At 41.5% G+C, this 22,060-nt stretch overlaps 1 protein-coding gene across 1 annotated transcript in view; it reads right to left on the reverse strand.

Moving 5' to 3' along the window:
• The window catches only part of INADL (InaD-like (Drosophila)), a 179,326-nt gene that overhangs the window by 42,327 nt on the left and 114,939 nt on the right, over window positions 1-22,060 (reverse strand). Inside the window, exons 29-30 of the mRNA XM_014939237.1 lie at window positions 5,848-5,920; window positions 2,510-2,602 (exon numbers count right to left, since the gene is read on the reverse strand). Coding sequence (XP_014794723.1) covers window positions 2,510-2,602; window positions 5,848-5,920 — 166 coding nt within the window. The remainder of the gene's footprint in view (window positions 1-2,509; window positions 2,603-5,847; window positions 5,921-22,060) is intronic.

Raw genomic sequence — 22,060 nt, forward strand, 5'->3', positions numbered from 1 at the left:
CACATGGATGGCAAGAGTGGAAACTCAATCCCCTCACTGAGAAAGAACTCAAAGGAGGGCCAAAATGCTACATAAAAACTCTTATCTCGATATTTTAACAAATTATACTGACTGCTTAGCTGATGAAAACAGTCTTATTTATCTAATGGAAAAATCAGTGAGCTACCCCTAAGCAAATACCCACTGAATGAAGGCAGGACTACGTAGCAGCCAACAGGGTGACACACTCACTGCCTCCCAGTCTCCCCAGTGACCTGGGACAGGTCACCTGCTCTCTGTGCTGCAGTGGGGATAATAATGCTGGCCTGCTGGGTAAAGAGGTTTGAATTCCAGAGATAAAAAGTAAATTGTAGCAGCCAGTTGCTGTTACACGAACAATTTAAGTGGAAAGATGAGATAACTTGGTATGGACAGTGGGAAAGGAAAACTACACCGACGTTCTCCTCATCTCCGGGGTCTCAACAAATCCATGCCTTTGTCTTCTCTTACCTTTCTGCCAATGCCCTGTTCTGGACAACTCTTAACATCAACACTTTATATTTTTCTTGTTTTTTTTTTACCTTTCAGTTCAAAATAAAGCAATTTCTACCCTTTGGCTCCACAGTTTCCTTCTTTCTTGCTTCAAGTTTGAACAGGAGCTGCCCATATGCTCCCAGTTCCCTGTTGTCCCAGCAGCATCTTCCCTCCACACCTATCTTGGACCACTGCAAATATTTTTCTTCTTCCCATTAAATTCACGTTTCCTCTAATAGCTTTCAAAAAGCTGCACAGCACAATATCCTACACCGAGTTTATTTTTGTACAATACTTTTAATATGTTTTTAACAACTTCAGTCTCTGAGTAGTTTTTCACATTACCTTGCAATCCCTCAAAAGTTTCTTGCCAAGTTGGGCAAGAACAGCAATAAAACCGGGTGAGTTACACCTGGAAATATGTACAAGACTCTGATTCATTCATATTTCAGTGCAAAGGAGGATTCTGCACAAGACTACCAAATACAGATAATCATAGAATTATGGAGTGGTTTCGGTTGGAAGGGACATTAAAGACCATCCAGTCCCAATCCCCTGCCCTGGGCAGGGACACCTCCCACCAGACCAGGTTGCTCCAAGCCCCATCCAGCCTGGTCTTGAACCCCTCCAGGATGGAGCAGCCACAGCTTCTCTGGGCAACCTGAGCAAGTGCCTCACCACTCTCAAAGGAAAGAACTTCTTCCTAATATCTAGTCTAAATCTCCCCGTTACCCCTTGTCCTGTTGCTCCACTCCCTGATCATGAGTCCCTCCCCAGCTTTCCTGGAGCCCATTTAGGTACTGGAAGGGACTCTAAGGTCTCCCTGGAGCCTCCCCTTCCTCAGGCTGAACCCTCCCAACTCCCTCAGCCTGTCCTCACAGCAGAGGAGCTCCAGCCTTTGCAGCATCTTTGTGGCCTCCTCTGGAGCCGTTTCAACAGGTCCATGTCCTTCCTGTGCCTTCCAACTTTTTTGTAAGCCATTAGGAACACAAATCAGTCATTTTAATGCGTGGTTAATTCCAGTGCTCCAATAGCACATAACACTTCCTAACTCTTGGAGTTCATAGACTCGTTAATCAAATACTTACTAGTTATAGAACATTATGTACATTCAATTCCTATCTGTGAAACCCAGGACATTCTTTGCAAAAGACATGATGGAGCAGGAAGAAGGCATCTAAGAACAAAAAATCCTGAAATGTCAGGTTTCCTTGGCTGAGGGAGACACACACAGAGTGTGCACACACAGCAGGGCTCAGCCAACGCACTCCTAGGAAAAGAAGGAGACTGTTGGACAAAAAGACTGTCTCAGCAAATTTTATGTACCTCTAGGTTAGTCGCTCCTCAGCACATTTAGTAGTTTTCCATCTTAAATTTTTAACATGGAGTCCAAAAAAGGAGATTAGAGCTGCACCCCGAAGGACTTTCAAATATCTGATAATGCACAATCCTGACATATTAAACAACAAAAAGGCCCGTCTATATCAATGAGAAGTTCAGTATTTATTACAGCGCTCACTGACAGCACCACATTAAACCAGAAGTTATGGGCTTGATGTAGAAATTACTGAGAGTAACTCTATAGCTATGTTATTCAGGAGGCAAGACTAGATTATGATAATAGACATTTTGGCCTCAGAATATACGAAGCTATGAATATAAATAAGAATATGATTTACAGACTGCACTTTTTTCTGAAGTTTGTCACACATGGATGGCAAGAGTGGAAACTCAATCCCCTCACTGAGAAAGAACTCAAAGGAGGGCCAAAATGCTACATAAAAACTCTTATCTCGATATTTTAACAAATTATACTGACTGCTTAGCTGATGAAAACAGTCCATGAATGTAGAACTTGATTGTGCTCTTACACGTACTGGATGTTATTTGACATAAGCAATACTCCAACACAAAGGCAGATAGAAAACAAACCAAGGCAATGAGCCTGTATTTTCTAAGCTCTGATCATGATTAAATAATGCTCTAAGTCACTTACAGCTTTGTTGGATTCCTCATTGGTCAAGCTTTTCATGACAACTTCCAAACTTGGGTCTTCTTCTCCACTTGCAGGTTCTGTACCACCATGATCCTGGTAGAAATGATCGATAACAGTTTTTTAAACACAGCTAAGAACCCCCCTAATAGCTAAAGAAAATAATTAGACAATTTTACCTTTCCTTTTGTTTTTCTAAACAAGTAGCAGCATGAAAAAGTAAAAAGATCCACAATTAAAGCATCCTAATGTCAGGAGACAAACAAGCGATACAAGTTTTGACAGACTTTGGTCTCCGCTTGGCTGGCCTGAAGTACCACAAGGTAGTCCAATATGGGCACTTAGGTGGGTCTGGGTCAACTTTTAAGGCCAGATTAATCCCTATCAGCTGTGAAAACTGTTGATTTTGTATGGAAGGAAGCCCAGTTCCCTTCATACAATCTAAAGAGATTGGTAGCAGCTGGACTGAGAGCTCCACCCTGGAGGAGCCGAAGCTCGTCTGGTTAGAGCACAGGGCAACCAAGCTCAGGATTCAGGTACTTTACTGTGACAATACTGCACATGACATTCAACAGCAGCTACTAGAGAACCAACAAATGAAGGTAATGGCCCAAAAGATGTAAGTATTTTCACCAAGATACGCTCCAGAGCTTTCTCCTGCATGAAGATTTTCTCTTTCTATAGAGGATTCCCCACAAAAATGGCCTTTGAGACATAAAACAGCACCAAACCAGATAGAAAAGCCTGTCTGATCAGAATTTTCTGGTATTTTCTCTAGATAATAACTAGCTTAGTTGTCACTAGAAGAAAAATTATTTCCTTCCCATATCGACAATTAAAGTTAAGGTATATAGGAAGTTGAGGGTTGGACAAGATGATCTCCAGAGGTCCCTTCCAACCCCATATCATCCTGTGATTCTGTGAAATGGCATCTTTTCAGTGAAAACGTTAAATTAGAATTTAAAAGTTAGAGTATCACTAACTCAGTTACATGTAATATTTAAAGTTTCCTTCCCTTTTTTAAACCAACCAGGTCCCAAATCTGAAAAGTTTTTTTGTATTTTTATTTTAAAATAGTTATAACACACTTAAGCCTTCAATCCAAATCTGGAGCTGTTCTCTGTTGCAAAGCCAAATGGACTATGTACAACAAAATCAAATTTCTGGAGCTTCAGTCCTAGAAGCAAAACTATTTCTTAATTTTCATTAGACATTTTACATTTAAGCGTGCAATGAGAATCACCCAAATGTCTCGCCCACCACTTGATCAGGTAAAGTACCTCTGTGTTAGTACAAAGGCTCACTCTGTTCACTATTACAATAAAATATCTCATTCTGTGGATTTCTGATGACATATCTGTTTTTTAAAACAGATATATTACAGTAATTAATATTTAATAGAATTTGCCTCTGGTGGCTTGTCCACAGCGTTGCACCACCTCATAGTTTTACCCTGTCCTGCAATTCCATGCAATGAAGCAAGACCCTGTTGTAAGGCATATATACTGTTTGTCATTTTCCATATTAAAATATCTTAATGAAGATAAAGAGATAAACTGAAGAAAATTAACACAACAGTGCATGGTAACTATGGCACCCTGATACTCTGTTACACCAGCCAGCCTATTTAATTTGATCTGACAAGTTTTATGTACAGTGTATGTAGCACACAATGTTAAATATTTATTTGGTATTTCAAAGATATAATTTCAAGATGTAATGCACAGTCAGTTTTGTTTTGCTTTATTTACAGAAGGAAGAGCTGCCACAGGAAAGCAATGTAGATTTCGATACAGCAACAGTATCTTTTGGTCACATTTATTTTATATAATAAAAAGATACTGGCTGGAAGTGAAAACCTGCGTTTACTTATAAAACACATACCACGTAAATAGTAAGAGCTTGCCATTAATGCATGAAACTCAACCCACAAGCATCTACCTCTAAAGGCAAACATCCTGAGTGCTTTGGTTTGCACATGCTGGTAGAGTCTAATTACAGTCATTTGACCACAGAGCACAGAATGTGCCTAAACAAAGCTTCCTGCCTCCTCCTGAAGACACAAATGTTAAACAAAGCTGGGAACAAATGCAGGTATTAAAGAGTCAACAAAAATAAGATGAACTCGGGCTCTGTAAACTGTAGAGTAATTTGCAATCCACCAGCTGCACCTGGGCCACAGGGCTTTTACGCAGGAGAGAAGGAAAAGCCAAAGTACTGGCCAAAAATGACTCGGATCCAAAGAAAAACCAAGCACCTCGTGCCCTGTAGAGCACGGCGCCTGCGTGGAATTCCATCTGGAAAGCAGTAGCAGGCGTGCCAACAGGACATTCATCCAGCCTCTCCCAGCACGGAGCGGTGCTGCGGGATCACGGTGATGCTTATTGAAATACCAGGAGTTCAATGCGCAACGATTCATCAATCCCAGGCAAGACCAAACCCCAATCGAATTACAAAACATCTTTTGCTTTATTAGGTCAGATAGAAATGGAATTAAGAAGCAACAGCAAGGCTAACCATGTACTTTATCTAGAAAATGTTGTTACACCACGTCGAGATGTCAAAATGATAACCATGTGGTGACTGCAGGGATTCATGGGGCACGGGAGAGCAATCGCTCCGCGCCGGGGCTGCGATAGCAACTATAATGAGGAAAAACACTGGTAACATTACCACGCCAAGGAAGTTTTTGCATTGGAAGATCATATGCTACAACATTGTGTCTTAAACACCCCTTGGCTGCTTCTCCAGGAAGAAAATGAGCAGGAACGAGAGAGTCCGATGCTGGGGTACAGGAGACAGTGGTGGACCAGGGCTCTCATTTGGGCTGGGATTGTCTCAAGGGCCTCCTGTAACGCAAACTATGGACACAGTGACCTCTAGTTGCTGGTCACCCTTACTTTGTTTTGGAGATGCTGATAGGAGGGTATTCTGGGGGAAAAAGAACTTAGAAGGTGGGAGCTTCCCCTGACAAACACTTGTTTCTCTTCTGCAGGAGGATATCCATGTCCCATCCAAAAAAGCCTCACCATGACTACTCAAAACAGCTGAAAAAGGAGTGGGACAGGAGATAGCAAGGTTTTCATTTGGAGACTTTTCTTCCTCCTGTACAGCAATAACCTATTTATACCTGTCATTGATGCCATGTCGGCCCTTCCAGTAACAATGAGATCAATAACGAAGAGACAGGGGAAAATATGCCTATTATATACCCAATGCATTTTATGATTCAGTGTTAAATTAGACAAGGTGCCCGAATTTATAATGAACTGCTAATTATGATTAATCTGTCTAATTTAGCAATCCCTAATTAAAAAAACAAAACAAAACAAAAACCTTACCTCAGTAGAAGAGTGGGAGCTGGAAGGCAATGGGAAAGGAGTAACAGCCATCTGATTGACTGCATCTTCACTTCTGCAAAACAACCAACCAACAACACATGACACACTAAAACGTAATAATAAACTTTTCTTTTGAGTTGATTTTGCCCAATAAGAGAATACTCTTACTAGAAGTTAGAGCTTAGAAAAGCACTTTGCTTTTGTTCTTTGCTAGCAAACAGATTACATCCCTTCTTGGGACCACAGTAGTTTCATCCAGGACGTATTGACATCACATTCTTTGCAAATTTTGTGTGGATTATCAGAGGATGCAGTTGGACTTTATGGTCCCTACACTTCAATACATGTGCTAAATCTTTGTTAGCCTCTTCTAACAGTGTCTACATTTGTAAACTCCTTGTTTACAGTCTAGGATTCACATTACTGAAGACCCTTCTTGGGACCACAGTAGTTTCATCCAGGACGTATTGACATCACATTCTTTGCAAATTTTGTGTGGATTATCAGAGGATGCAGTTGGACTTTATGGTCCCTACACTTCAATACATGTGCTAAATCTTTGTTAGCCTCTTCTAACAGTGTCTACATTTGTAAACTCCTTGTTTACAGTCTAGGATTCACATTACTGAATACCTGTTCTACTGCAACAGATTGTGGGTTTTTTTGTTCATATTTGCTGTGGTCTTTTCTAAAAGATTCAATGTGAAAACTTGGAATAATTTTTCTAAAATGCAGGGAGAAGAAAACAGATGAACATCGATTCCCCCTACACATAAAGTGCCTTATTTTCCTAAGATGCTTATTATGTACGGCTTCTTTTCCTCTGTCCTCTTTAAAGTGCATTCCTAAGTTGACATCTGATAACTTTGTAACTTTCCAGAGCCTTTTTTTACTTCAATTAAATAGCATTCTGCCTTGCTAATGTTTTTCCTCAACTGCCATTTAAAAGTACTTGGCTTGTGGAATTAGCTCTGCAGTTTTTTTGGCCTCTGTAAAACTGAACCAAGTGAGATACGACTTCAGTGATATTGTTTGAGGCAAATCAGAAGCATATTAAAAAAAAAGGCTCCAAATATTGCTTCAAAAACTGTACTGATAATGTGAAAACTTGGAATAATTTTTCTAAAATGCAGGGAGAAGAAAACAGATGAACATCGATTCCCCCTACACATAAAGTGCCTTATTTTCCTAAGATGCTTATTATGTACGGCTTCTTTTCCTCTGTCCTCTTTAAAGTGCATTCCTAAGTTGACATCTGATAACTTTGTAACTTTCCAGAGCCTTTTTTTACTTCAATTAAATAGCATTCTGCCTTGCTAATGTTTTTCCTCAACTGCCATTTAAAAGTACTTGGCTTGTGGAATTAGCTCTGCAGTTTTTTTGGCCTCTGTAAAACTGAACCAAGTGAGATACGACTTCAGTGATATTGTTTGAGGCAAATCAGAAGCATATTAAAAAAAAAGGCTCCAAATATTGCTTCAAAAACTGTACTGATGCACTTCTATTTCTGGGGTGAACAGCTCTCACAGGAACATGATGCAAACCCCATTTTGCTACAGATTCAGTACCATCACACAGTCTCTGCTTGCCAAAGCGTGACAGAGGAGGAAGCAGAAATACTGCTGCTTTGCAGATACACATCTTGAGATGAAAGGACATGACTTCTCATGCAGTGGGTCTTCTGGGTTTGATGTCTGGTCCTACCTACTACCTTCTAGGCTACCGTAACGCAAGCAGAATTTTTTCCTCTTTAATTTCACTGAATTTCACTGAATTTTTTAGAGTTGGAAGGGACCATAGAGATCATCTAGTCCAACTCCCCTGCTGAAGCAGGATTGCCTAGAGCTAGAGCATGTTACTCAGGACTGCATCCAGGCGGGTCTTGAAAATCTCCAAGGAAGGGGACTCCACAACCTCCCTGGGCAGCCTGTCCCAGGGCTCTGTCACCCTCACCGTGAAGAAGTTTCTCCTCATATTTGAGTGGAACCTCTTATGTTCCAACTTGTGCCCGTTGCCCCTCGTCCTCTCACTGGGAACCACTGAAAAGAGTCTGGCTCCCTCCTCCTTCAACCCTCCCTTGAGATACTTGTAGGCATTGATAAGGTCTCCCCTCAGCCTTCTCTTCTCCAGACTAAAGAGTCCCAGCTGGAATAAAATATGGGACTTTATGTATGTGTTTAAAAACATCTTACAGAAGTGCCTGAAAGAAAAAAAAAGTCTCATCTTATGCCTTAAGAGTTAAACACATGAAGAAAGCATGTTCTGATCACCTAAAGACAAGCTGTAAATCAAAAGCTCTCAGCAGAGCAGCGTATGGGAAACTCAGCCACAGGCGTTTGAAAGGATAAATCCTGCAGGCAAAGGTTGGGGAAAGCATTTACTTATCTTCAACCAAACAGCCACGCAATTCAAAGGACTTGGTTCTGTGCAGCTCATTTTTGTACTCGCTCCCAGCCTCTCCTCTTGGCCCCGCTCAGAGCCTGGCGAGAGGCAGAGACCAGGCTGGGATCAGGAGCGGAGCATCCCGCGATGCACGGGGGCCAAGGCAGAAATCCAAGGAATGCACAGAATCCAGCCCATGGATTTCCTCAGCGTTTCACCATTTCCAAGTGTGTTTTACCCCGTAAGGCATATTAGGCAAGGACATTTATCCTCCTCTTATCTTCACCAGACATCGATCTAATTTTGTTGTTTTTCTAGCCGGTAAGAATCCGTCAGCAAACACAAGGTGTCTAAGAGACCTGACAATTTTTACTTGACTGCAGAGTTTTTTCTGACAACAGCTTCTGGGAAGCATAAACAACAGGAAAACTAACATTTCTGTAGCCATCAATGCACGCCACATACCTTGCAATTAGGAGCAAACTTGAAAATAACAAGGTATGTAGAAACCTTTGTAAGAAATACTCTAAAAATTTCTAGACAGAAGCTTTGTGATCTGCATGACAAAGTGATGTATAATTAATTATACAAACTAGTTTCTACTTCATACATACACACAATATTTTTTTTTTCCCCAATCACTGGGCAAACATCTTTCTGCAGTTTTAAATGGATGGCCATTATTATTCCAAGCAATAAAAAACCCACTTACAGTAATTCCCTGAGAAAAAAAAAAGCAAAAAAATAATAAAAAAACCCAAGGTTACAAAGTGTCACAACTTGTAATCTCCCCCTGCTAGGACTCGTACATATTTAAATACTTTAATGCTGCTTCAAAGGAGAATGCTTCAAAGCAGAATCAAAGTGGGAACATATTTTAAAGTGACAGATCTAATAATAAATTGCTCTTTCTGCTCTCCACTTCCATAAGTGTCCTCGACTAAAACATGAATTTATTTACAACTGAAAGGAGCAATCATTTTCTTTTGATGCAGGAGCAGACAGCTTAGAAGTCTGAACATCATATTCAAATGAGAGGGGCTTCAAATGAGCATTCAATGCATTTGCCAATAGTTGCTACACAACCACCTCCGAGAAAGCTGTTCTGTTACCAGTGCTCGATACTGCTCGAGGTTAAGATGTCTAAACCCTTCACAGTCAAGACTCAGCTTCATACACGCGGGGTCAAAGTCACACACAATGCAATTTATACAGCAGGGAGGCCCGGAGGCTCCCTCACTATTATCTGTGGAAATGATAAACACCCACCACTCTTCTTCCAGCTCTCGCACTGGTTTGTGTAAGACGCTGGGATGGGAGCCCACCTCCTTCCTGAGCTCGCGGCCCAGAGAGCTGTTTATATTTCATCCGTTACACATAAACGGAACGGGGAAGGAATTCATCACTCCTCCTGCAAACACTTTCACTGCCTCTGACCTCGCAGGATGAGGTTCTGAGTGAAAACAGGAATTGGATCTGCCAGTAGGTCACAGTGCCCATGGCTTGTACCAACCTCACTGACCATGGCTCGACACTACAGAAACCAGCAGCTTTCTCCTCCGCAAAGGGTCACAGGAAGCGAGATCAAAGCAATATGGAAGTGCCAAAGACTCTTCAAACTTTAGAGAAGCTCATACCCTTTCACAGAATCACAGAATCTTCTAGGTTGGAAGGGGCCTTAAAGATCATCTTGTCCAACCGTCAACCTAACTACAAAAACAGACACCCACACAACAAACAAGAAGCATCACCATCACTAAACCAGACCTCCCAGCACTACATCAACCCGTCTTTTGAACACCTCCAGGGATGGTGCCTCAACCACCTCCCTGGGCAGCCCATTCCAATGCCTGATAACCGTTTCAGTGAAAAATTTTTTCCTAATATCCAGCCTGAACCTCCCCTGGCGTAACTTGAGGCCATTTCCTCTCGTCCTGTCACCTGTGACTTGGGAGAAGAGACCGACCCAGCTTTATTTGATTAGTTTGCCACACTTTACCACGCTCTACTTCCTTTCTAGTCCAAATAGGACCCCTGGACATTCCCCGTCCTTTCTCGCTGACCAAAGAGAAGAACTTCTGATGTTTGGCTCCATCTCACAACTGCACCCCCAGTGAAGGGGCAGATGTGCAGCTTAAGCAAAGACAAACACAGTTATTATTGACTAATAATTAACCACCATAAACACTTGGCACAAAAAAAAAAAAGCCTAAAGAGAGCAATATGCAAATATAAATCTAACTCATTCCACATTTCAAGAAGGAAGCCTGAAGGGAAGTTGAAGTTGTGTGCTGTAAGGCTCCAGCTAAGCTGCCCTGCAACGCTGCGCTGCACTTATCAGAGAGGTGGCTCTGGCACTTCGGAGGAACATCACACACAGCTGGAACGGTCCATGAGGCATACACAGTTATCTTTCTAAAGATGATAACCAGAAGCCACAGTCTCAGCCAATTCACGTTTATTTTTTTTCCATTTGCTCATCAACCTAAGACTTTCAGTTCTTGGATTCAGGTTCCACGCCTTCCTTTGGGAACATTTTCTGTTTTCCATTTTACTTTTACATCTCTCAGGCTTGTGATGGTATAAGCTCACCGTCGTGTAATGCTAAGAAAACGTTGAGCACGCTGAATGAGATGTGATATCTGTCCAAAGCAGACCATCCTGTCTCAGATAGTGTCCAAACTTCTTCCATTATCAGTGCAAAATCAAGACAAATCGCAAACCAGGTCCACTCAGAAGGGCAATTCATCCCAGCCCCGAAATGACCTAATTTAGGACAGGATGAACTGAATTGCTCTTTGGAGGTTCCCAACCACTGTTCACTAATCACAGAAGTCCAGACGACCTCTAGATGTCTAAACGAAGGGAGATGAACCTCCTGCCAAACTACCTGCAACTACACACATCATCAACGCTAAAAGATGACAACAGCTTTGTAAGGGGTTGTGGATGGTTTTTGGGAATACAAAGTACACCAAGAACCAGGAGAAACACCCAACAGCTTGTATGCAGTCTCATGACATCTTAGTTGGAATAGACCTGACGACCAAGTGAATGAACAACATTTGCCCAGTAACCCTTAGGACTCCCATGGGTTGTGACACCTGGGCATAAAGTCCTGCGGATTATTGAAAACTGATATTGTTCACGTCCTCCTTGTTAAAAAAAAAACAGAAAAATCAGGTCAGGATCTTGTATTTTCTCATCTTTGTTTTCCCTCTAGAAATTCCTTTGGAAAAGAGGAGCTGCAGAAAAGCTGCACATTGAGCAGGTACGCTGGATTTTTCCTTCAGCTGGATCAAGGCAAGGCCTTTACATCATGCGTCTTCTTGAAAAATCTCTCCTACTAACAGCAAGAACAGGCTTGTTTTCCATTTCCCCTCCATTCCCTCCTAATTATGTGAAAGCCAAATGAATACAGGTATTTTAAATGAACAACTAAACGTTCATTTAAACTGCAGCTTAGGTCATAATAGGTTTGAAAGAGCCCAAATTACTTAACTTCCTCAAGCGTGTACTTGTTCCCACACGTGCATGACAGCAAGGAGGAAACAGCTCTGAAGAAAACAGGAAAAGTTCAAACTTGCACACATAGTGTCTGGCAAGAGCTTATTTTTAAAGCTTTCCCACATGAAAGAACCTAAACAAAGCAAGTAAAGCCAGTGTTTATGCTATTAAAATATGACCCATCATGTAAGTTAAAGCAAAAATAATTTCTAAAGCGTGATAATCATGGAATTGTCAGAGTTGGACGAGACCTCTAGATATCATCCAGTCCAACTCCCCTGCCAAAGCAGGGTTGCCCAGAGCACATTAGTCAGGACTGCATCCAGGTGGGTCTTGAAAATCTCCAGAGAAGGGGACTCCACACCATCCCTGGGCAGCCTCTGCCAGGGCTCTTTCACCCTCACTGGAAAGAAGTTCTTCCTCATATTTGAATGGAACTTCCCATGTTCCAGCTTGTGCCCGTTGCCCCTCATCCTGTCACTGGGAACCACTGAAAAGAGTCCAGTTCCATCCTCCTTAAACCCACCCTTTAGATACCTGTAGGCATTAATAAGGTCTCCCCTCAGCCTTCTCTTCTCCAGGCTAAAGAGCCCCAGCTCTCTCTGCCTTTCCTCATAAGGGAGATGCTCCAATCCCTTAATCATCTTTGTTGCCCTACACTGGACTCTCTCTAGAAGTTCCCTGTCCCTCTTGAACTGGGGAGCCCAGAACTGGACGCAGGATTCCAGTTGTGGCCTCACCAGTGCAGAGTAGAGGGGGAGAATGACCTCCCTCGACCTACTGGCCACACTCTTCCCTACACAGCCCAGGATTCCATCGGCCCTCTTGGCCACAAGGGCACAAAAATTTGGGAGTCTGGCATACAACATATAATGTTATGTATAGAGGCTTGAAAAGAAGAGCAAAGACTTGGTGACAGAGTCACAGCAACAGAGAGCATTAAACAGACTGAGAACTGGCCGACCCAGCCACTGCCCTCACTTTGCCAGTCCTCAGAGTATAAGGATCTCCCTCCTTTGCATGTCACCATAAATAAGAAGAGATTAGTCTTTGCAATGACACCTAGAGACATCAGGAGGGGTTAGGTGACAGAGATTTGTGGGCTTCACTGAGAAACTACAATCCCATCACCAAAGAGCCGTGAGAACAGACCGAATGACTGTGGTGCGGGAGGACAACTCCGGACAGCCAACAGATGGTATTCAAATGAGCAAAATCCTACTTTATTCTTAAGGCATTTCTCATGTTTCATCACAGCACAAGACAATTTTCTTTTAAGGAATAAAGGTATACCAAAGAATGAATCACAGAACTGAACACAATGGGATGAGGGTTTGAAATCAGTGCCATTCACTTTGATTCAAGCATTCAAACTATATTTGATCTGCTTATTATCCCAACACTGAAGCACCAAAACAGATTAAAGGCAGTTAATTGAGCGTGGAGAAAACATTGCATTTGCTGAATCATAAAATTCTCACTGTAAAAGAGCATTCTGATATAAACTGGATTTCCTACTACAGATGTAAAATCTAATTATATTGTTTTATTACGCATCTTAAAAGAATGGACTTACAATGCATGAACAAAAACCACAGCGGATGTAAAACCCCTTCTGTTTTGGGAAGTAGGGCACAGAGAATCCTGCGAGAAACAAGTCCCTTTCTCAGATTACTACCTGGCTAAGCCCTCTTGTTGGAGAGACAGAGCAAGGATTTCAAAAGGCAACTAAGAGCTTTACATGCCCTATGGCCACTGATTTCCACTACAGCAAGACTCTTTTATACGCCTTGGAAAGCTGCAGTCAAATTATTATTTATTCCTGATATTCAGAAATCAAAAAGACAACCCATATTTGGTACAGTAGTGTGGAAGTCAGTGCAGCAGCTGCAGGACTTTGAGGTCAGATAAAAGGCGACTGGACACTAATCAAAGGAAGCGCTTGGATGAAGCTGTTTCATCTCAGGAAAATCTTGCTGTGTTTGGGCAACTGGTTGGTTTGTTTGAAAAAACCAGGTGAGCAGGTTAAACACCTTCCAATTTGTTCCTGTAGAAAGCTACAAAGCACAAGACCCACTGAATCTATTAAAAAAAAAAAAAAGTAAAGTGACACTATAACTACAAATCTTTTAGATGCTATTAACAAGCTCATGTAATTAATGAGACCACTGGGAAACAGTGCTGTGTTAAGACCTATATTTTGGAACCTGGCCAAAATCAACTGTTTTAAATAATCATCATCAACTTAATTGAGGAAAAGATGCTTGTAAACCAGAGTGAGAAGCCTTCAAATATAAGGGGACGTCTGTGATTCTCACAGCACTTACTGCACTATGTCTCATCAGCAAAAATTCCAGGAAAGGGTGGGAATGCAATTGTAACACTACCTGGGTATGAAAAAAAAAGTGTGAACAGATTTTTATAGCACAGACGGCAAGTTAGGATTTCAGTAAAAAGTCAAAAAGGCTGAGGACACCTCCTATTCTTTATTTTTTCCTAGAAAAAAATAAATGTGGGCGCAACAAAATCCAAGTTATTTAATGATAGTTGTTACAGTTCTCAAAGAAAGGCTTTTCTGTGCCCAGGAATTTCTGGGCTTCTTTCATAACTGATTAAAGAGTTTCTGGAAACATCCCCCTGCCCTGCACATGAACCAAAACACCAGAAAGAGGAAAACCTTGATGCTGTTTCCTGCTTCAAAGTGAAAAGCAGCGCGCTTATCGCCGAGCATCCTTCATCCGAGGAAAAATAAGGCCTTGGGATATCAAAGAGGGTACTTTTTAGTAATAGCCCAAGAGTCCCAGCAGTTTTGCATTTATGTCCTAGGTCAGCTCAGTCAGACACGCGGGGACTTTTTAGGCTGCAGAACGATGTGCTTCTGGAAAACTCTAACTTACTCAGGTCTTTCATTGGTGAAACTGGAATTTTAATATCTTCATGCGCATGAAGACCAAATCCATTTCTCTCATAACCCCTGCAGTACGTGTTATTTTGCTAAAGTGAGCTGTGGCCTCCCCTTACTCTGTGCCCCAGGATGTCTTTTGGCTGCGTCGTGCTACGGGCCTTCTACCTTTCAAAAGAAGTTGCGGGAGGAGGGAAGTAGTATTTCTGTGGCCACTGGCTCCTCCTCGTTTTCAAAGCAGAACAAATGTAACGCTATCCTGCTCTTTCCACATCATTAGAGCCCAGAGGAACGAATCTGAAACCAGCCAAGCAGCAAACCGAGCTGGAGAGCTGAGTTTGCCACACTCACTGCTTTGTTCTCGGCTGGAAAAGCCATTGCACATGCACCTACAAGAGATGGATGGAGATTCAAGATGCCCGTTGCTGCTCTTATTTCCTCCAGCTGGCACCACGATGCAATAAGCAGTGGCCTTTCAATACCCCCATTTTATAGTATAGTTTTAAAATAAGTTGATAAAGCAAGAAAAATAACTTTTTCTGCCAAGCTGCACCACGGACAAGACTTTCTGGGACCGACACGGTCTTATGGTTCGTGTTTTCAGTCAATCACATCCTCTGGTTTTGTGGTCTAAAGCGTAGGAACGGGAAACATCAAGACAAAATGGGCTCATGGGCTACAGGTTGCAAAAGAAATTATTCTCATTTCTCCTTAAAATTCACCTTGAAGAGAGACAGTCTAATTTGGCGTTGCTAAAATTGTGAAACGCCACTCCTGCTATGAGAAGTTGACGGTACATCACACACACACACACACACACACACACACAAAAGTAACATGAGTTTTCTCCCTGTGTCAGAGCCACTGCTGGAGTTCCTAACAACATCCTCTCAGTGGGAGAATTCATTTCGTCGCTGTTCGAGCGGCCGCTCGGGTCAAGCGAACGGACCCATCAGTTGTCAGTGGACTCTAACGCAAGGCTGGGAGCAGTGACAAGATGTGTGCTCTGGGGAAGTGTGAAGACATAAGTTTACAACCTCAGCCGCAGCATTGAAAGATGGAAACATTTATTTTTTTTTTTTAGAAGCTCTAGAGACAAGATTTATCCAATGGTGTTTCCGATATCTACTAATTGTGATCATTAAAACAACTTTTTGCGAGTAGGGCCCGAGAGGTGATTGTCCCCCTGTACTCGGCACTGGTGAGGCCTCACCTTGAGTACTGTGTCCAGTTTTGGGCCCCCTACCATAAAAAAGACATTGAGGTGCTGGAGCGGGTCCAGAGAAGGGCGACAAAGATGGTGAGGGGTCTGGAGCACAAGTCTTATGAGGAGAGGCTGAGGGAGCTGGGGTTATTCAGCCTGGAGAAGAGGAGGCTGAGGGGAGACCTTATTGCTCTCTACAACTCCCTGAAAGGAGGGGGTAGAGAGGTGGGGGCCGGTCTCTTCTCTCAAGTCACAGGCGACAGGATGAGAGGAAATGGCCTCAAGTTACGCCAGGGGAGGTTCAGGCTGGATATTAGGAAAAATTTCTTCACTGAAAGGGTTATTAGACATTGGAATGGGCTGCCCAGGGAGGTGGTTGAGGCACCATCCCTGGAGGTGTTCAAAAGACGGGTTGATGTAGTGCTGGGAGGTATGGTTTAGTGATGATGCTCCTTGTTTGTTGTGTGGGTGTCTATTTTTGTCAGTGAGGTTGACGGTTGGACAAGATGATCTTTAAGGTCCCTTCCACCTAGAAGATTCTGTGATTCTGTGATTCTCCAGCCCTAACCCCAGCCCTGGGTTTTGGTTTCATAAGTTGTGGTTCTGCCTCTGGAGCTTCCAACCAGACACATTCTCCACGTGCAATTAAGTAATGGTGAGTGAGTTGTTGTACATGACGTTTAATTTTCAATAGCTGGGGAAAGTAACACGGGAGCTGCAGGCGAGATCATTAATCTCCTCCAGATCCTCCGTGCTGCCAAGTGCAGCAGCTCATTCCTCACCGCGCTAATGCCGCTCTTCCATCATTCCTGTGCGCGCTGCACCCGGCAGAGCCACGTCGGTAAATGTACACATTTATATGCATTCACCCACAGATTATTACAGTGTTCACAGGTAAGCTGTGTATGAGCCAAGAATATAAACCAGGATCGAGTATGATGTATATATCGGAGGGAAGACCACATTAGAAAGTGACATGGGGATAAAAGCCCAACGGAAGCCACAGCTGGAATAGATGATTTTATGACATTGCAATATATTAAAGCATGTATGGGGCTTCTTCTCAGACCTCCTGCCCAGGGTCATTAGAGTAACACTTCCTGAACCTCAGGGTGAATGCATGAAGGTGTCCTTAATTCACATACAAAGAAGAAATATTTTCAGGCTCGAGTAAAAGAAAAGATGCCAACAGGTCATTCTCATGCGGATGAAAAATTGTTTCCTTCCTCCAGAAGCCACCCCACTGCTCCTTGTCAAAGTCAGGCCCCACCTCTATACAAATAAGTCCTAGTTTACTTTTAAAATTCTCTTTTGATGCGCATACAAAGCTACCCCTCACACATCCCATGCTCTGTGTACTCCATCCATGCTCACCCGCTCCTCTCACAGCAGCCCCCCATCCAGCCCGAGCCCCTGCACCATTTTCACTCCCTTCTGGCTGCCCAGGTGACACAGGTTGCCCACCCCTTCCTTGTGCTGGCACAACCAACCTACAGCACTTTAGTAACTTGTGGGAGAAGAAGCTCTTCTCAGGCTGCTCTCAAGCCCAAGAGGGACAGCTCAAATCTCGAGCAGACACCCTAAAATAGGCATTCAATTACCTTAAATCCTTTTTTTTTTTTTTTTTAACATTATTAAAGAGAACTCTTCAACCTTCCTGAGAAAAGTAGTGAAGGAAAAGATTTATTTCACTTCAAAGAGAACTGAGCAAGTTTAGCATTTTCAAAACAGCTTAAATAAGTAAATGTGTAGTGTAACAGGCTAAAGCGCAAACAAATGGTTTGAGGAGAACTGTTCTTACCGTATGAAAACTAGCTTGACCTTTGATGGGGCAGTCTTAATGATTGCAGAAGCATTCTGATGACTTCTTCCATACAGTATCTGGTTGTTTATCTGTTCAAAGAAAATGAAGATTTTCATGTAAGGGGAGAAGTTTGCATTGTTTTAAAATATACCACCGAGACATCCAAATTCACCGTGGAATAAAGAGATAAGACTTAAAGAAAATGTGATCTGCAACATATAAATCACATAACTTTTGAGGTTCTTACAGACAGAAAAAACACCACTGTACTTCTAGATAAACCTACTGCTATTGTAGAGACAGAAATACTGGAGCTGAGGCACTAAGAGCCTCTTCCAGACCCAGCTGTGCTGCAGAAAGACATCTGAGGAGGATGGGATGCAGTCTGCAACTCAGCAGCAACAACTGAATCCCCTTTCTTATCATTCCTTTGAAAGGATGAGTTCTAATTTGATTTTAATAACATCCTCCTCCTCATACTGATTCCATGATGGACCACAGAATTGCAGCCTTAGAGTGGATTTTAAAATACTACATTTTCAACATCTTAGACTCCAATTTACCAAAGAAAAAAAATCTGTATTAATAGAAAACCATTCTAAGTTTTATTCTAATCTGATGTAAAATAGGAACCAATGCAGAGATAATTAGGCTTCATTAGTAAGCCACAAATGAAGTAATTCTTTTACTCTTTTTCACAGATCCACAGAATGGATTTTAAGTTTTGTTCCCAAATTCTTGGAAAACAACTTGATCTGAGAAGAATCACATGGATATGACAAGAGCACAGATTTTGAGACAGACACTCCTATACCTTACCTACAGGCAACTGACAGTTTAGGAAAACTTGCTCTTACAATTGTGCTGACTCCTCAGTTCTGCTGACAATTTAATTCTTCTGACAATTTAAGGACCTGCCCCATCACTTTTGCCATGATGGATCAAACACCTAAGCACAGCAGGAGACACCAAGTACTACTTTGGACACTTTTGCTGCGTACAAGAAAATGCAGTTTTCAGAGGGAAATAATTGGTTTTAATACAGGATGTGCTTCAGGACTTTCCTTTCTGTAGGAACTAGAAGTCTTTTCCCATCTTGAGGAAAATAACATGCTCACTGTCTTATTTTCCCACTCTTAGCAAGTGGAACCTCAACAAGGACAGCAGCAGCTCTGAGATGAATATAGTAGTTACTCATGAGCCAACCTAAAGCATATTCATTATCATACCACAAAAAATAACCTGAAGTGTAAAAATGGAATATTTAAAGTGTTTCATTCATTTCACAGCTGGGGCTTGTGTTTAACACCTTGCTCCCCCTCAGCCTGCCTGAGATGCCCTGAGTTTCTTGGGCTTCAGCTTCCCTTTGTTGATGCCTCCTCCCTCTGAGGTATCCTGAGAGGATGCTCGACTTTCAGCTCAGGCATTGCACTAACTACAATCATAAAGACCATATGCAGAACATAAGGTAGATATGAATACCGCATTAAATTTAAAGTAAAAGCTGAGCTGAGTATGATGGGGGGAAAAAAAAAAGACTATGTCAAGGAGATTAACAAAACCCCTGAGCAGTCTCTTAGCTGCACCCTGACGATTTTCAGATTTAAAACTACGCTGAAGTGAACACCCAGTGCGGAGGTGAAGGAAAGCATCCTCCCCTGACCATGGGGAGCAGGACTCCCAGAGCTGCCTTCCTTCAGCTTCGACAATCCAGACTGGAATAAACATTGAGATAACTGCATTCTGAGGAAGAAGAATTCTTTACCTACACCTGAATGCCTGTGAAAATGAACATGAACGTGGAAACTAATTCAAAAGCTACATTTAACATCTTTTCTTTTGTCCAAGAAAGAGGGAAAACTTTAAAGATGAAGAGAAAGAAACTGAAATGAATAGTAATTGAAGTCATGTTGGTAGTTCAGGTTCACGGTTCAGCTCATCCTGTGCCTTGCCTTCTAAGCAAGCACCAGAGGCTTCCAAGCGTGCAGAATAATCTGCTATTTAACTCTGTCAAAATTCTCACTCTAAGCATCTTGATTAGATTAATGCACCTCTCTGGAGCTGGAGCATTCATACACCCTTCCAAAGCAAGCAGCCAGCTTTGTTTCAATACTGCAATTTTTCCCTTCCACTACTCATTTACAACAAAATATTTACATTCACATTTGATATAGCGATGCTGTTTAAAACAATAATGATAATGGAGCCCAGGAACAATTCACTGAAGATTACAGAAGGACTTTTTGTTACTGAAAATGTTTGTACTGGATTTCAGTTTTGTGTTCTTAGAAGATTTTTTTTCATTCAAACAAGATTAACTGGCCAAGCCTTACAGCCTTGTGTCATACAGGGTAATTGGTCCTATTGGCAACTTCACAATATTCCCATCTTACTTTCCCAACTTCTCTGAGTTCATCAGTTAAATAAGGACAATGCAAAGACTAGAATAAAACCCCTTAACACTTGATCATTTATTAATGGTGCAAACCATTTAGCTACCCAGTTGCTCACTGGACAAAGAGAGACCCAAGGAAGGTCTACAAGAGTCAGAAACGATCAGCGCGAAGGAAACAGCATCACAATAACATTCCTAAGGGTTTCAGATGGTGCTGCCTGCAACTGCCACGGTTGCAAAAACAGGCTGAGAAGCAACATCCCAGACCACACTTTGTTAATTAAAGGCAAATTTAAAAATCCGACGGCAAAAATAAACACTCAGTTGCGCTCTGGCTTCAAGCTGGACGTGAAACTTTCAGCAAGTTTGTTGACTTAATTTCTCCAAGCTCAAAAATAAATCAGTCACTGGGCACACCGTATGCCTTACAAATTGTTTAAATTTATTTAAATTACCATCATTTTTTCTAAACAGCAGACTTCTTAGATTAAAATTTATAGTCTTTACTCTGGGCAAAATTAATCCTATTCACTAGATGTATCAAATAGTCCAAAATTTAATTAGCTGCGTGCTGGGTCTGTAAGTTATAATTCTTTAATTACACCAAAATGAAAGGATAATCAAACTAATATATCTCCATGAGGTTTTTGGCCTGTCCCACACAGTTATTACTGTCAGTGTAATTTTTTTATTTTTAAAAAAAGGTCACTTTCTTTTGCAAAGTAAATTAATGTTCATATACCACAGTCATAAGGAAAGCACAAAAGCCTACTTAAATAAAACAAAAAAGATAACATCCTAGGATTTCATAAGCAACACCACTTTAAATCTTTCAAATGAAATAAAGTAACACGTCAGACTAACCAAGTAGTACTCTGGGAGTCAAAATCTATAAATCTGTGCTTTACTTTTTTCATTAGCAATTAGAAAAGAAAAACAAAGCCTTGACTAAGCAAAAGAAATAAACTGATCTCAATCAAACTCAACTCTTCTTTAAATGTCTCTTTACATAACTTCTTGGAAAAACCAGAGAGAAGAGAGCAAGATTAAAACGCGCTACAGGTAAGAGGTCAGGTCAGCACACTCAAATTCAATCTTTAATACAACCCTACACTGCTTTATGGCAGATTTTATCACATATCCCAAATGTCCTGTTGCCTTCACCTACAAAGGTTTTGTTTTACAGCTTCATACACGAAAGTAGCAAAAAGTACAAACTCACTGAAATCCGAACTCTTAAATTAGGAGAAAAAAATTTAAAGGGTTTTTTGCTTCTCAACTTTAATTTGCAGAAGAGAAACATTAGATATGGATATTAAAAAAAAGAGCACTGTTTTTACTATGTGGCAGTAATGGAAATCCATAAAATTAGTATCATCTGATTTTTATGAAAATCAAGTTAAATGATACCCCAAAGCCCATAAAAGAACTGGCAGAGCTTTCTATAATAATTATTTCTTTTTACTAATGCATTAGGTTCCTTCTAACCACAGGAATTGTGGCATTTCAGGATACAACCAGACTCTCTGAAACAGTGGGAAAAGTTTGAAAAACTTTTTGACCGGTCAAATTATATAGACTGAAACCTGGTCTAGTGGGAGGTGTCCCTGCCCATGGCAGGGAAGTTGGAACTCGATGGTCTTTAAGGTCCCTTCCAAATTGAACCATTCTGTGATGCCATGCTTTTATGATATGTAGAGATTTATACACTTATCTCTCTATGTTAAAGTTACTGTCCCTCCCCATGCTTCTATGATACGTAGAGATTTATACACCTATCTCTCTATGTTAAAGTTACTGTCCCTCCACTTGCCTAATCCAAAGTAACTGTCTTGAAATAGGAAAAAAAAACCAAAAAACAATCCCACAACAACTAAATTGAGAATAAAACACCAGTCCCCACATTCTAAAGCAGAAGCAGCATTGTGAATTTGGCTGAGCAGTTCATTTACTTGGGCAAAATACTGAGGTATCTATGGTATTATTGTGGCATAATATATTTGTCTAAGACTCTTGATG

The sequence above is a fragment of the Calidris pugnax genome, unplaced genomic scaffold (genome assembly GCF_001431845.1).
Source record: "Calidris pugnax isolate Ruff unplaced genomic scaffold, ASM143184v1 scaffold18, whole genome shotgun sequence".
Classification (NCBI taxonomy): domain Eukaryota; kingdom Metazoa; phylum Chordata; class Aves; order Charadriiformes; family Scolopacidae; genus Calidris; species Calidris pugnax.